At 36.8% G+C, this 15,011-nt stretch overlaps 1 protein-coding gene across 1 annotated transcript in view; it reads left to right on the top strand.

The window, feature by feature from the left end:
- DMGDH (dimethylglycine dehydrogenase) overlaps positions 1-15,011 on the top strand; it is a 39,512-nt gene that overhangs the window by 2,666 nt on the left and 21,835 nt on the right. The window contains exons 3-7 of the mRNA XM_029958972.1: positions 3,406-3,504; positions 4,803-4,967; positions 5,408-5,612; positions 10,347-10,595; positions 11,679-11,877. Of these exons, the coding sequence (XP_029814832.1) occupies positions 3,406-3,504; positions 4,803-4,967; positions 5,408-5,612; positions 10,347-10,595; positions 11,679-11,877 (917 nt within the window). The remainder of the gene's footprint in view (positions 1-3,405; positions 3,505-4,802; positions 4,968-5,407; positions 5,613-10,346; positions 10,596-11,678; positions 11,878-15,011) is intronic.

Raw genomic sequence — 15,011 nt, 5'->3', positions numbered from 1 at the left:
TGGAGGTGCCAGACATTTGGAGAAAGGTGTATGTATGCATCCTTTTAAAATGCCGAAGGGCTGAGCAGAGTAGCTAAAGGCCAGCTAACCATAATTTGGTTATTGGAAAAATCATCAAACAAGTCTCAGATCTAGGCTCATAAAGGAGAAAAAATTTGACAGGGAAGAGTCAGGATTTGCCAAGAATAAATCATGTCTGATGAAACCTGATTGCCTTCTATTATGAAATGACTGAATTCTTGGACAAGGGGAGATCAGTTGATGTCACTTATCTAGATTTTAGCAGTACTTTAGACACCATTTCCCATAATATTCATGTATTCAGCTGAAGATGCTATGGTCTATATGGCTGGACAACTAGAAAATTAAAAGACTATTTGGATGGCTAGGCTCAGAGGGTAGTGGTTAATGGGTCATATGCTACCCAAGGCCTGGAAATAAGTAGAGTGTCACAGGAGTCTGACCAGGCACCCATCCTGTTTAATATGTTTTTCAATAATCTGGAGTAGGTGACAAAGTACGTGCTCATCAAGTTTGCAGTTTACACCAAACTGGGATGATCAGGCAATGCATAGGGCATAACTGTGATGCTGAGGGAACTAGACAGGCTGGAAGGATGAAAGGACAGGAGCTTTATGGAATTTAACAAGGACAAAGGCAAAGTTCTATGCTTAGCCAGGAAAGTGGTGCAGCCTCCATCTTTGGAGATTTTCAAAGGACAGGCTGAAGAAAATCTTGAGCAATGTGATCTGATCCTTTAGCTGACCCTGCTTTGAATATGAAGTTGGAGAGAGATCTCCCAAGGTCTCATTCAATCTGTTTGTTTCATTATCATTATTTTATGATTTTATGATCCTAATTTTTATACAGTGCAGCCAGGTTATGGTTGTCTCCCAGCTGCGCTCCTGAAATCAGAAACATTCATTATCAGAGGCGAAAGGCATCAAATGCATTTAAAATTCTTTCACTTGAAAGCGTCAGAGAGTGAAGTATTTATTTAATTCATACAATTAAATGCTTATGAATATATATGATTTTATAGCTAACTTACAAGTGATTTGTGGCTTATTTAGTTAAAAAAGACTACACTAATAGTGACCATGAAAATGGAATTTCCTTATATCTGGAAAATGTATTACTCCATTTGGAAAAATAAAAGAAGATCAGAAAATGTTTACATAAATAAAAGATGACAGTAAAAGTAATTATGAGATGAAAAACTTTGCAGGTAGAAGTGAATTAGTTATTCCTAGGTTACTTTACACAGCTAAAGAAATTTCAACATTTTGATGCCTAATTTATTTCCTCATTGTGTATACACAGAAAAAAAAAGGCCCTTCGAACGTAGTTTTTAAGAAACAAACATTTTTAATTACAAATTCTACAGTAAAAGAGCCCTGGGGTTTAGTCTAATGTAATTAAAATAAATGTGTTCATGACCATATAAAAGCACATGTATCAAATGAGATAAAACCCACAATTAGTCAAATACCTAATCTTCACCTGTGTCCAGTACGATGCTAATGATTGCAAGCAGTATTTTTTCCAAACTATTACTTTAGCCCAGGGACTTTAAGAATCCAGCCCACCTTCTTTGTCCTTAGTGGGACCATTAATAGATTTATCTCACTCCTACATGTTTGTGTGATCACTTTATAAATGCAGACTGTTGAGGTAGTGAACAATACCAAACATACTTAGAGTCAAATTTATGAATAAAATACAGACACAACTGAAAAATTAATACTGGCAAATGATTTATTTTACACTCTTTTCCACTGGATTATTTTGGCATTTCAGTGATGTGGTACACTATGATATCATATATAAACTAAGATATCAGAAAGATAAAATTCTCGCAAATAAAGGTAAGAAAAGCTTTCAAGCTTGTGGATAGCATCAAGACATACAATCAGTAATGCCAGACAGTAATGACCCTCCTTCTCTGAAGATAATGAGTACCTGTCATGTCAGTGAGTATGAGCTATGTTTTTTGATGGAAATGGTATCTGGGTGTAAGCTATTTGCTAAGAACAATTTGAAACTAACTTTCAGAAGAAAAAGATCCTGTCTTAAATGTGAAACTGCACCAAGAAAGATAGGACAGAAGAGGCCATTGTTTAAAAAAATGAGGTTGTGTGATTTAATATATGATATTTTAATTATAGAGAATTGTAACATTTAATATCTTTTTAGCATTATTATATCTTTAAAGATCATTAAATCTTGCTTTTGTTATTCATATGGTTACAGATATTCCACTAACTTTAAAAGTTAAAGCCTCAAAATACATAGCACTGAACGGAGTTGACAAGTTAAAATCAAGAGTATTTAATGTTTATGCAAACTGGGCAACTTAGAAGGAAAGTATCAAAACTATGCTATATGTGTTACTTTTTACTTTTGACTGCTATCATTTTTCTCAAAGGATCCCTAAAGTCGAAGATGGACTCCATCGTCTAGCTCCCTTAATGGAAGCAACCTTAATGTTTGAATAAGCTCTGTTTTAGTTAGCAAAAAATGCACTATGTATATAAAATATTTAAATCAGTGTAGTTATCTTGGAAACCTAAGTTAATTTTACATTTGTACTGTCTCACTTGAAGAAGGGTGTTAATGAGTTGACAAATTCAGGACATACACTTAACTTCGGTAACACTGTATTCTGCTTTTTGAAGTGCTAAATGACTGCAGTTATGAATGTCATTAGGTTGATGCAGCCATCTCCATTGTAGGCAGGTGAATAGTTTCCTTAAATATAAAAGAGGCTGTAGTAACTTCTTGGTTTTACCTTTACATAAACTCAAAAGAGCTTGACAGCTTTCTGAAGTCAGACCTAGTACAGTGATGTACAGAATGTATACAATAATTCTTTAAACTACTTCTGGAATGCAGCAGTTGCTCTTTAGCTGCCACATGAGACAACTGTGGAGAATAGAAGAATATCAGCTTCCACTGCCCTGCTGTTCACGCTCCAGGAATGTAAGAATTCATGTGAAGATATGGTCTTCCTGAAGGTTTGGTTTCTCTCCCATCTCCATTTACAGAGAGAAAAGACCTTACTACAGGACATTTAGAGTTAATAATTTGACTTAGTTGTCAGAAATTAAGTTTGTGTGTACCTTCCAAAAGATAGGAAGCAGTCAGCTGAATAACTTAAGGAAGAAAGGAAACCACAGGAGAGAACAGCTGCAAAACTATCATAGGTTGACACATTTGATGAGAAAGGACAGATGGAAAGACACCTGTGCAGAAAACAAAAATGCCTTAAGTAGGGAAAGGATTTTATTTTTGTAGCAATTGACTGTATCCATGTGTTTCTTTATGGTATCTTGACAGTTGGAAGGAAGGAAAGAACATTACATTTCTAATTTATGGTGTTATTTTTCCTATTTCTTATTTGAGGCTGGCTTAACTACTTATTTTCATCCTGGAATAAACCTGAAGAAAATCCATGCTTACAGCATCAAGCTCTATGAGAAACTGGAAGAAGAGACTGGGCAGGTAATCACCTTAACCTTTAAAGTATTAATTCAGAGTAATACTAGCTGCAGTAATAGTCTTACAAAAAAGTTTGTAGTTGATAAGGGTGTGGAGTGGGATTGTGGCCTTTTTTAATGAAACAAACTCTTCTGCATGCTTAGTCTCTATGTATTTTAGATGGTTTCCCAGATCCCTCTACAGTTTGAGAAAATGGTGTTCATAAAACATCTCATGAGCTCAGCAGATTGAGAGTCTGCAACTTTAGCTTGATAGAGGAGCTCAAATAGCATCAGAGATCTGGAATGAATGGATTGATTATGATACATTCCTGTTTTAAACGTGTCCACTTAAAAATTCATATGATACGATGCTGTCTGTACTTGAGAAAATTGCTGCAATTCTTCCCATTCTTTTCAGAGATGTGTTTTTATGTAGTGATTTAAGGAATGGATATGCAGAGAAACACAGGTGTCATCCTTTTTATCTGGCATCACTCAGCCATATAGATTTCATTTACTAAATTCATGCTTGCTTCGGACTGCAGCAGAAATTGCACAATCCTCACTGTACTAGTTACAAATTTTGTAGAGGTTTTTTTACATTTGTCGTATTTAATATGACATGTATTTTTTCTATTTGTCATAAAATGCTTTTTTCTTCTTTCTACCACTCAACTAGATAAGATACCACAGCAGATTATCATTGTGAATTTCAGTAAAAAACTTAATTCAGCCCTATTATTGTCCTGTGAGGTAACATAGAAAAAGTGAAAAATATAGTGTGTACCAGAAGGTAAGCGGTCAGTGTCTAGCTCTGTAAGGATGTTTACTTTATTAAGAAGGCAGAAAAGGCGAGTGGTTATTCATCATGTCAATAAAGGTGCTTAGTTAGTTAAATATATTCTGCAGCATTTCAATAGGAAATTATGTGGATGATAGACTTTAATATAAGCTGTTAGATATACTTATTTTTGAGACATACCTGATTCTATTTTTGAAACTGTGCAAGTGCATACATCAAGTATTAATCAAATCTTAATAAAAGTAAAAGTATCATGACATTCAATAAATGCTTCTTGCAACTGTTTTGAAGATAGTATGCATTAATCTAGGAGATTAATTTGATAACTTCTTGAAAAATTATTTTCTCTAGGGGTTTATATCTAAGCCCTGTTCCTTCAGGAGCCCCTAACTTACTTGAATTTTCTTTCGGTGATGTTAGTGACAAAATTCCTGTTAGACTTCCCATAGCATAGAAACATGCATATATGGCAATCAGTAAAGGTTCTTTCAGTAATTCACTATTTCTCTTTGGTTTAGTCTGTGGGATTTCATCAGCCTGGCAGTATCAGAATTGCTTCAACCCCTACTAGGGTGGATGAATTCAAATACCAAATGACTCGTGCTGGTTGGCACCCAACAGAGCAGTACCTAATCACGCCTGAGAAAGTACAAGAGCTATTTCCCTTATTGAACATGGATAAGGTAAAGAAGCTGGTTTTATGAAATATAATTTCCATTGCAATTAAATATTGGTCTATCAGATATAAATACGTATGGTCTACTTTCTTTATACAAATTGTAATTCTTGTTTTTCAATGAAAAAAAGATGTATTATAGCCTAAAATCAGACTCATGTGCATTTTAGTCCAGTGTGCATACTATTAATCACTATGTATATAATATTATAACATTAAAGCATTGCAACCTTTGATTGCACGGGAGATCTGAGCAATTTTACTCCTTTAGATGATTGTTAAGTTGGATAGTTCTATGTAGGCCAATAATATCACGTTTTGAAAATTTATTTTCATTTGACTTCTTAAGGTTTACTATATTCAAGAAAGGAAGTGGGTTTTTTTTAAATTTAGCTAATTTTGATAATTTTTAATTTATTTCATTTGGGGAATTTTACCTCCACTTAGGTTTTAGCTGGCCTGTATAACCCTGGAGATGGTCATATCGATCCGTATTCTCTCACTATGGCTTTGGCTGCAGGAGCCAGAAAATATGGTGCCCAGTTAAATTATCCCATCCAAGTGACTGATCTTAACTCCCGATCAGATGGGACATGGGAAGTTGAAACTCCACTTGGAATAATTCGAGCAAAGAGAATTGTGAATACTGCAGGTAAGATTTAATATAAGCATTTGTGTACTCTTCAAATTTACAAACTAGCTGACACCAAGCACCTGTATTGAATTGCATGGAGTATGTAAGGACAGCAGAAAAGAAGAGCAGGTATGAGCCAAGCAGGGATGGTGAAGAGAGAAGATTGGGATAGAGAGAAATTTGGAGAGAGTGGGATAAAATGGCTGAACTCGCAGGGCATGAGCTTTACTGGGTGACCTTTCTCTCAGTGTCTGGGCTGTAGATCATTCATCAGCCCTGTGTTAGATCATTCCAGGCTTTCAATAAAGACTAACTGGAAAACCCATTGAAAGGTGCACTTTCTCATCATATGCCTTCCATACATAGGTGGTCACCTGCTATTGCTATATGCCTAGCTTAAATAGCAAGGATCTGAAAAAGTTCACCTTGAGGCTCTAAGCTTGCTCATGAGTGCCACGTTTGGGAGAAAAAGAGGACTACTGGAATCTAATATGCTTTTTGGAAAGCAAACAACCACACAAACAGGGAAAGCAAATTAAAAGAATTTTACGTAGATTGCAGAGTCAGACACTTGGAAATGAGAGGTGTCAATATTTGATTGCCTTTGGACTGTCAGTTCATGGCTTTCAGGCATGAATTGTGGGACAGCATTCAGTTACAAAATCACAAGCTCTCTTACAAATAGGATCTGTATGTCATTTGTTACACAGTGTGGATATATTGGTCTGGGAGTGATCCAAGATAATGAAATGGAAAGGCAGCTTTTTTGGCAGTCAGACTTATTTAGGCTACAGACTTCTAGGCACTCGTTCCTAACTGTTGGCTCTACATCGTATGGATGAAATATCACAGATGTGGTAATTTTCTTACAGTTTCATAGCGTAGTTATCTTTCTTTGGCTTATGTATCAAGTTGACTTTAGATGGAGTTTTTCGGTAAATGCTTTTCAAAGTTCATTTGCAAAAATTAGAATGCACCCTTCTGAACTGTTCATAAGTATTTTTTTTATTTAATAATTTATTAAATCAACAATATATTTACTTATTTCTCCTGTGTAGTTAACTGTTCAGCCAAAATGAATATTCGAAGCACATATTGCTTAACATTCTGGCTAATGATGTAAAATCAATCCTGTATAACACATATCTCTTATAAATGTTTTCTCAGATAACATTCATTCTTTTTCTCGGCCTTGCCTCATTCCACTACAGATCATGACTGGTATAATTCAGAGCTCATATTTTAGGCTCATATTGCAAAAAAAAATACATAAGAAGGCTCTTTACATTCTCTCTTCCCCCGCCTCACCCCACAACTGACATCTGCTCAGGAACTGGAACAAACTAGTTTCAACCAATCTTAAGCTGTTCCTTATGTGAGATTTCCATTTTGAAGGAAAGTAGATGCCTAATAAATAATCCCTGACATGAACTAACTGGTACTGAGCCTGCTGAAGTGATTTGCAACCTATTTATAATGTAATGTTTGATTAAACTCTGCAAAAATAGTGAATTTAGTTTATATATACGGTGTGTGTGTGTGTGTATATAAGCATATTTTCAGACATGTACACACTATATACAATCATTTATATATAAGTAGCAGTGGGAGATTTTCAAAAACAAGAGATAGTCAGATTACATACTTCAGCAGATATGCTAAGGAATAAAACTACTAAATATTTCAGCATCAGGTGTTTGCAATCTTTACAATTTAATCTTCATGAATGTCCTAGAGACATAATGTATGCCTTCATTTATCTCTACTATATGTAATAGGACTTGATATCTGCTTCCAATTAGAATTCTGTTTCAGAGAATATGTTCTTCCTTTTTCCATTTTCCATTTTGTAATACATTTGCATATCGTTCAGAAACCTTAAAGAAATTGTAATATTTTTTAATTAGTAAATGTCACTTGTTATTCTAAGCAATTAAATACACACTTACCATAAGTGACTTTTTTTAGAAGACAATACTGAAGATTTTATTTTAAGCAAACCTCTTACTCAAAAGCATTTTAAAATCAGCTGTGTTTGTAGTGTTATTCTGCAAAACTTCATGACTAAGAAAATTTCTCTTTTTCTGAAAGAAACAAAGTTAGGTTTCAAAGACCTAATTTTCTGCTACTTCACCTTTTGTTCTCTGTGGATCATTAGCTGACATTACCTTAAAATAGTTTTATTTTTAGGTGATAGGAAAATGCCCAAATCAAAAGACATTCCCTAAAGATTTTTAGCCTCCACTTAAATCCACATTTGTGTGTGTCATGTGTAATGCAATAAACCCTTACAGATGTACTAGAAATGCAGTTTTATTAGAATTTTTTCATCATTTTCTGTACTAGCGAACATAAGTTGTGTTTCAGTAGTCTTAAAGGATATTTTGGATCATTCACTGTGTACAACTAAGGCAGGATCATCCCTGAGCCAATATAACTGACCTAACAAGCATTCTGGCAGAGAGTCTCCTCCAAGTGGTAAGGCTGCCATTAAGAAGCAAAAGCCTTACATATGATAATGGCAGAGCAACAGGTGCTGGTTTCTAGTATTGACTGGGCAGTATTGATTGGACAGGGGCTTTTAACTGAACAGATCTCTTGATGGTGATGCTGAATTTCCTGCTCCCTTGCTTCAGGTGGCTATCAGCAATTATTGAGTCACCACAGAAAATGTTTTTGTTGGAAATGTTGCATTTGTAAAAACCACGGGTGTTAGTCCCTGAGGCTGGTCCTGCTGGCATGGGGGAGTGGCACAAGGCCAGCATAGACCAATTCAGCTTTCCTAATTGCCCTGGCTTTAAGCCATGCCAGCCAGAGGTGAAAGGATGTATTCCAAAGTTAATGTCAGCAAGCGGCGTGAGCCGGCTGCTCCTGATGGAACAGGGAGCCAAGCATGGTAATAAGGCTGGCTGAGCCAGCAGGTGCTCTGTCTGATAGGGCACAGGGAAGGGAGCAGGGAAGGCCCAGGACTCACAGCTAGGTTCAGCCCACAGATCTCCTGACAAGCTTGTGGAGATGAAGCACAGTCAGATCCATGGTGATGAAGCCAGGCAGAGGCCAAGCCAAGAATGTGACCACAGGTCAGGAACAGGCCTGGTGACAGAAACCAGGGTTGAATAGTGCCCAGTAATCAACAGGCAGGACTGTGGAGATGAGACTGAGCTGAGGTCAAGCTGAGAAGTAGTCCACGGATCAGGGTCTGGATCAATGTGTTCCATGGCCAGGCACAGGCATGGTTGTGACAGAGCTGCACACACCTACAATCAAACCAGCTCAGACAGGTTCTGAAGGACCTGAGCTGACCTGGAATGACACAACTGACCTGTGTCCATAGGCAGGAGTGGGGATAGAAGTCCCAGGTGAGGCTGTTCAGGATCATTTATGCCTTTTGCTGCCCTCAGGGCCCTGAGAAACTTTGACCAGATCTTGGGGGGTGTGGAATGGAAGTCTTGGAATTGAAGAGAGAGGTAGGAATGTTTTAAGACAAGTAATCAACAAAAAGGAAGAAAAGTTGCATATTAAGCTGGGCAACATGAAGTGTATGTCCCAGGAGAAGGGGTGGCTGTGTTAGGTTGCAAATCTTGCTAGAGATAGTTTGCCATAAGCAGTTTGGAGTCAGCTGGCTGCACAAGAACTAGGCTGACCTACCTTCGTTTTCTGGGTACCATATGTCACATAACCTTTTATTTGGAAGGCCCTGCTACCTTTCTTTCCTCTTTCATTTTACCCTTCCCAGTGCTCACTCCCAGACTCCCCTGAAGCTCCTATTTCATCCAATTTTCCCCCTTCATTCCCACTCCTGAGACCTCTGCTCCCTGATCTAAAGAGTCAGGAGAGTGGGGCTGAGGGATATTCAAAGCTTCTTAGAGCAGCCGCCATTCCAGTCAGATGTACTTGTCCAATTCCCAATACTGTTATGTTCCAGCCTCACAGCAGATGTAAGCCATGATGCAGAGCCAAAATTAATAAGTTTGGCAATTAAGTGTTTTCCACTCCTTGACTTTGCCACAAGTATCTCTCTAAGTGAATGTGTCTTACCAGCTTAACCTTAACAGAGAAGAATTAAGTCTTCTTTAACTTATGCCTCATGGTATATGTGAAGGATCTTGAGCCAGTTTCAGAAGCAGGAAAATTGTTGCTTGCATTTTCTGGTCACAATCTGTATCAGAACTTCTGATGTGAACATTATAATGAATTGATTGCTGTGTGAGAGACATAATTAACATGAGTCACATGATGCATGTGAAAGAGGAAAGAAACTCCGATTCTTGAGGTTGGCTGTCTGAAAGTACTTCCTTGCTCTTTTGGTGTGTTAGGACTTTACTGCTGTCTTGGGAAAGCATACGAACTCCTTTGGTTGATTGTAGGAGGCTAGGTTAACACCTATGGTGTAAGCTAATGTATTCTGTTTTTTAAGTGTCTCTGACTTTGCTAGGAGTATAGTGGAGACCTACTTTACTGAAATAAACCAAGAGGTTTGTGCAGCTGTTAATTTAAGCCTGATTTATAATTTACCAATTACATATTTTTTTAATATGTGTATGCTATAATAATATATAGTATAATTAGGAAAAAGGACATGGAATTATGGAGGGAAAATATGCTGGATAATATGAAAAATAATGTGAAAATTAGAAGTATGGGGAAAAAAATGTCACATATAAAAGCACAGTGTTTCCTGCAAATATTTTACTGCCTATTCACTTAAATTAGTGTTTGAATGTTGGTTTTGGTTTTTTTTTTCTTCTCTAGGCTTCTGGGCACGTGATATAGGCAAGATGATTGACCTACCACACCCTCTCATACCTGTTCATCATCAGTATGTTGTGACATCAACTATCCCTGAAGTGAAAGCCCTAAAAACAGAATTGCCTGTGATTCGTGACTTAGAAGGATCATATTATCTAAGGCAAGAAAGAGATGGTCTTTTATTTGGTCCATATGAAAGCGAGGAGAAAATGAAGCTGCAGGACTCATGGGTAACAAATGGAGTCCCACCAGGTAACTAAGAACATTAAATCTTTAAACTTGATGAGCACTAGCACACATTTCAATGTGTATAAATCCCAGGCTGTTATGGTGATGGAAAATACAAAATATTTGCAATGCATGATTGTAATTCAGAAACTTTTTTCAAAGAATAATTGTAACTCTAATAATGAAAGAACAGAAAGACAAATGTAACATAAGAAAAGCCTGCTTGAAATAGGCACAACATACACATGTACAATATAATCTTAGCCTACTTTCTGAAGAGGTGGCTGTGCTTTGTGATTAGATGCAGTCACCAAATCTGCATTATGTAGCCTTTTTTGAATGAATAGGGATTTTTCTTAGTTACAGTTCTCTCCAGCATACTGATGGGAGCTCTGGATTTCTGCTGTTCCTGCAGGACAGTGTAATTGTCAAGTAGAAACAGCAAAGACATGTCTTAGACAAAATGCTGTGCTTGGATATAAGTGCAAGAGAGCTGAACGTTTGTATAGAATACAAAAATATCCAATGTCATACAGCTGCTTACTAAAAAAAAAAAATAAATTACTGTGTTATATCTAAACTCCAGCTTTCCCTTCACTTCCAGACAAAAAGTTATACTAAGTCAATAGTATTGCTGTTTTAAAAAAATGCATGTTTCCTAAGAAAGAGCAATCAATGTTGCTTAGAGCCCTGACTGAGGAGTGAAATAATTCACATGGTTATATGGAAATGATAAGTATATACAGGAAGCATGTTTCTTCCCCTCTCAAATTATTGGTATGTTGAGAAAAATAATTGCGTGTTATTAATGTAGAAGAAAGTTTCTGTGTTCCTTCACTTCCTTTCTATTAAACTGTTGAATTTGCATGACCTTAGGGTTAAACAAATATGTATAAAGGATACTATAACTGCAGTGACAAATAAACTCGATGCTGTAGGTAACTAGGGTTTTTTGCACACTGTTTCTTGTGTAGGGTGGCAAAGGCTTGAACATACACACTGTTTAATTCCATGTAACTCTCATATAGAGAGATTGCATAGCTGTATTTAAAATGTATGTGTTTTTAGTGTAAGTAAGTATATAATAAGAGTCAAATATTTGTGCAGGTTTTGGAAAAGAACTTTTTGAGTCTGATTTAGACAGAATAATGGAGCATATTGAGGCTGCTATGGAAATGGTCCCCGTTTTGAGAAAAGCAGACATCGTAAACACAATTGCAGGTCCTATCACCTATTCTCCAGACATTCTTCCTATGGTGGGACCACATCAGGGTGTCAGAAATTACTGGGTAGCTATTGGTTTCGGGTGAGTAAGTTCTTTGTAACAACTTTTGTTTGTCTGTCATATTGTAAAAATGGCGGTCAACTCAACCTTTGTACATTTTTATGGATTTGGCCATTGTTTTGCACATATTTTGCGTAAAATGTAATTTGAAATAGTCTTAATTACCACAATCTCTATAATGTAAGCTCATCCTTCTCTCTTACTTCTTCTTCATAACTCAAACTATTTTTTAAATTTGTTTCCTCCTTTTAATCTGGAGGCAAATATCTGTGATGCTTTTAATGTAAAGGATTAATTTTTGGGTAATGAACTGAAGGTATACTAACCAGAAGACCAGCATACCGTGTGACTGACTGCTGAAGGAATACAAACCCAGTCATGTTTCTGACTGTGAAAGTTGAGCTGAAAAATCACATTGCTGGGTATTGGAAGAAAGCAAACGAAGAGGACAGTGCAAAAATAGAAACAAGTGGTTTACTGGTGTCATTCTCTCACCCATTATGACATTTTCCTTGAATGTGATTTACATCTTATTTATTACGGCTGCACTGGAGTCAGTGGTAAAACACTCACTGACTTCTCTTTAATTATCTTAGTCTGACCATTGAGTCAAGATGGATAGAATGAACCAATTACAATTCCAGGTGCCTGTTATTGAATACATTCTGTTTACATTGTTTTTCGAATTGCCTAATTTGCTGTTCAAAATCCAGCTCAGCTTTTTCCAGTTTTCTTTCATTCCAAAGCAAACAAACCCTCAGATCATAAGATAAAGCAGTATCACTAACATGCTTTCTGAGGTCCTCAAAATAAAAAGGCTTGGTAATTTTGCAATGATTCATTGTGAAAGGTATTCACCTTTGCTGCTTGGATTTTAAAAAAAATAATGTTATCTTTCAGTAACATTTGCAGAACTTACAGTTACAAAAGCAGTTTGCCTAGACCTTGTTCACCAAAAAGACTATTTAAGTTCATTACTCTGTGGCCAGACTTTGGAGCGTGTTTTAATTCATTGGTGTTAATGGAAGCAGAATCAAAGTTCTTTATATGAAAAACTGAAGACTAGTGTTACATGGTTAAATTTCTTTAAACAACGTATTTCAGGAGTTTGATTAATCTCTAAATGTTTAGCACACAGCTCACAATTACGTGGCTATCACTAGATTGCTTTGTCTGCTTTTCAGGGACTTTTGACTCTCTGTTCTGTGCTTCTGGGTCACTGCAGTGTTTCTATCAGTGTTGTAACTTTTTGTGTGCATTAGCAAATCCTTATCTCACAGTCAACTAGCAGGGACATTGTGACAGAGGACTTAGTGCTGTTAGATTAGGGGATTTTTATTATCTAAAATTAGCAGCTTGCTAGGCATTTTAACATGCAAAGTTAAGTATAGTTAGCAGATTGTGTAGCACTATTTATTATTAAGGTTGCTCAATGCTTCCCATTTTTATTTACTTACAGCTTTGAAAATGTTAACAAGATTAGGCTAGGATTTTAATCAGAAAAATTTAATTCAAAGCAGTGTAACCATTCCATAACCTGGGACAAAGCCATTATAAAGGGGACCATGGTGTGCAGACTCAGATTTCCTAGGAAAAGGAATGGAATGAGTTGGAAACAGGTGAGAAGTAAGGAACTCATAAGTAAGACACAAGAATGTGACAGGAACAAAGGGGAAATAATCTGTCAGGAGAGAGGAAAAACCAGAGGACAGTTTGTGCTCATTAAGGAAATTTGCTCTAAATCATATGAAGACTGAGATTACTACACTGTACCACTCTTCACAGCTACTTGTAACGTCCTACCCCTGAACACACATTTCATTTTTGTGCAGAACAATTGCAGTGGATGTATTAATACAATCAGCGCCCTATTATCTGAGGTAACAAGGGATTTGGGCATCCTGTGTAATCTAAAATCAAACCAAAATCAATGGGTTGCGCAGTCAGTGCTGCAAAGCTCTGTAGAGTGCAGAGACCACTCAGCCCAGGTGCAGGGCTGTACCTGTAGTAGCAGGGCAGTCCCCCCTGTGCTATCTTGCTCCTGAGGTTACCCTGCCATCAGCTCAGCAGTCTTCAGCTGAAGCAAAAAGCCTTCATCGTATTTGGTCTGTCAGCACTCACAATCGTGCAGTGGTCTCTTTGCTGTTGTTCCCCTTTGCTTTTGGCTGCAGTGAATGGTGCAGGGAGGCTTAAACTGGCTAAGATTGGAGCTGTACTCGAAGGCATCATAGCCATGCTCAAAAAGCTTATACCCATGAATAATTAAGAGTTGTTTAATTGCATTAACACCAGAAACACTTGCAAAGTGGCAGTTTACAAGCAGTCATCCTTACTGCATCAGCTGTGGTTACAGAAGCTTGTGCTGAGTCTGAAGATTTTTGCTGAACTTCCTAACAGGGTGTGTTTAGCAGAATTACCTCATGTACTCAGTTTGTTATTTCTCTTTTATTTATTAAGACCCCACTATTTCAAAGTAATGTTATTGATATTATGGATTCACACTTCTTATGCATATGCATTAGAATGAAATGATTTCTTAGTTTGTTTTTTTTATAAGATCCTATTTTAATGGAGGGGATAGACTTCAGAATGTAAAGTTGATGAGCAGCAACTGAAGTTTATTTTAGCTTCTGTATTCTGTTTCAGTGTCTATTATTTAATTGCTGTGTGTTAATCTAAACTTGAACAGACTTACTTTTTTTCCAAGGATTTTTCAGTTGTGCTTATGGGAACATTTCACAACTAACTAAGAATTTATTTTCACATCTTGCCTAGGCAGAAAGATATTTTGACAATTTTTTTCAGACACGGTAAACTAATGTAGAAACTGGACAGGCTTTTGCTACAGATTGTTAGCAGAAATTTCTACATGTTTATTTTATTAGCATAAGCTTTCTGGAACCAGTTCTCTTTGTAGTTGTGGTTAAGAACAGAGAAGGCAAATCAGGTGAGAAAATGTGTTTCTCAATCTCTGGCACCGTTGCAAACAAGTCTTCTGTTTTTGTCCCCAGTTCCTCTACATTCTCTGATTTTCTGTGGAGCAATTTAAAAAGTACTGTTGGAATTTCAAATTCCTTAAAGCAATCTCTGCAGTGTCATCTTCTGACTTTTGCTGCTGTTGCTCTTGTCACTGGAATGTATACTCATTGGAGCTG

This window comes from Manacus vitellinus, unplaced genomic scaffold (genome assembly GCF_001715985.3).
Source record: "Manacus vitellinus isolate BGI_N305 unplaced genomic scaffold, ASM171598v3 scaffold_18_pilon, whole genome shotgun sequence".
Taxonomy (NCBI): domain Eukaryota; kingdom Metazoa; phylum Chordata; class Aves; order Passeriformes; family Pipridae; genus Manacus; species Manacus vitellinus.
The sequence above is the reverse complement of the archived record's forward strand: the minus strand, read 5'-3'. Positions and strand labels throughout refer to the sequence as shown.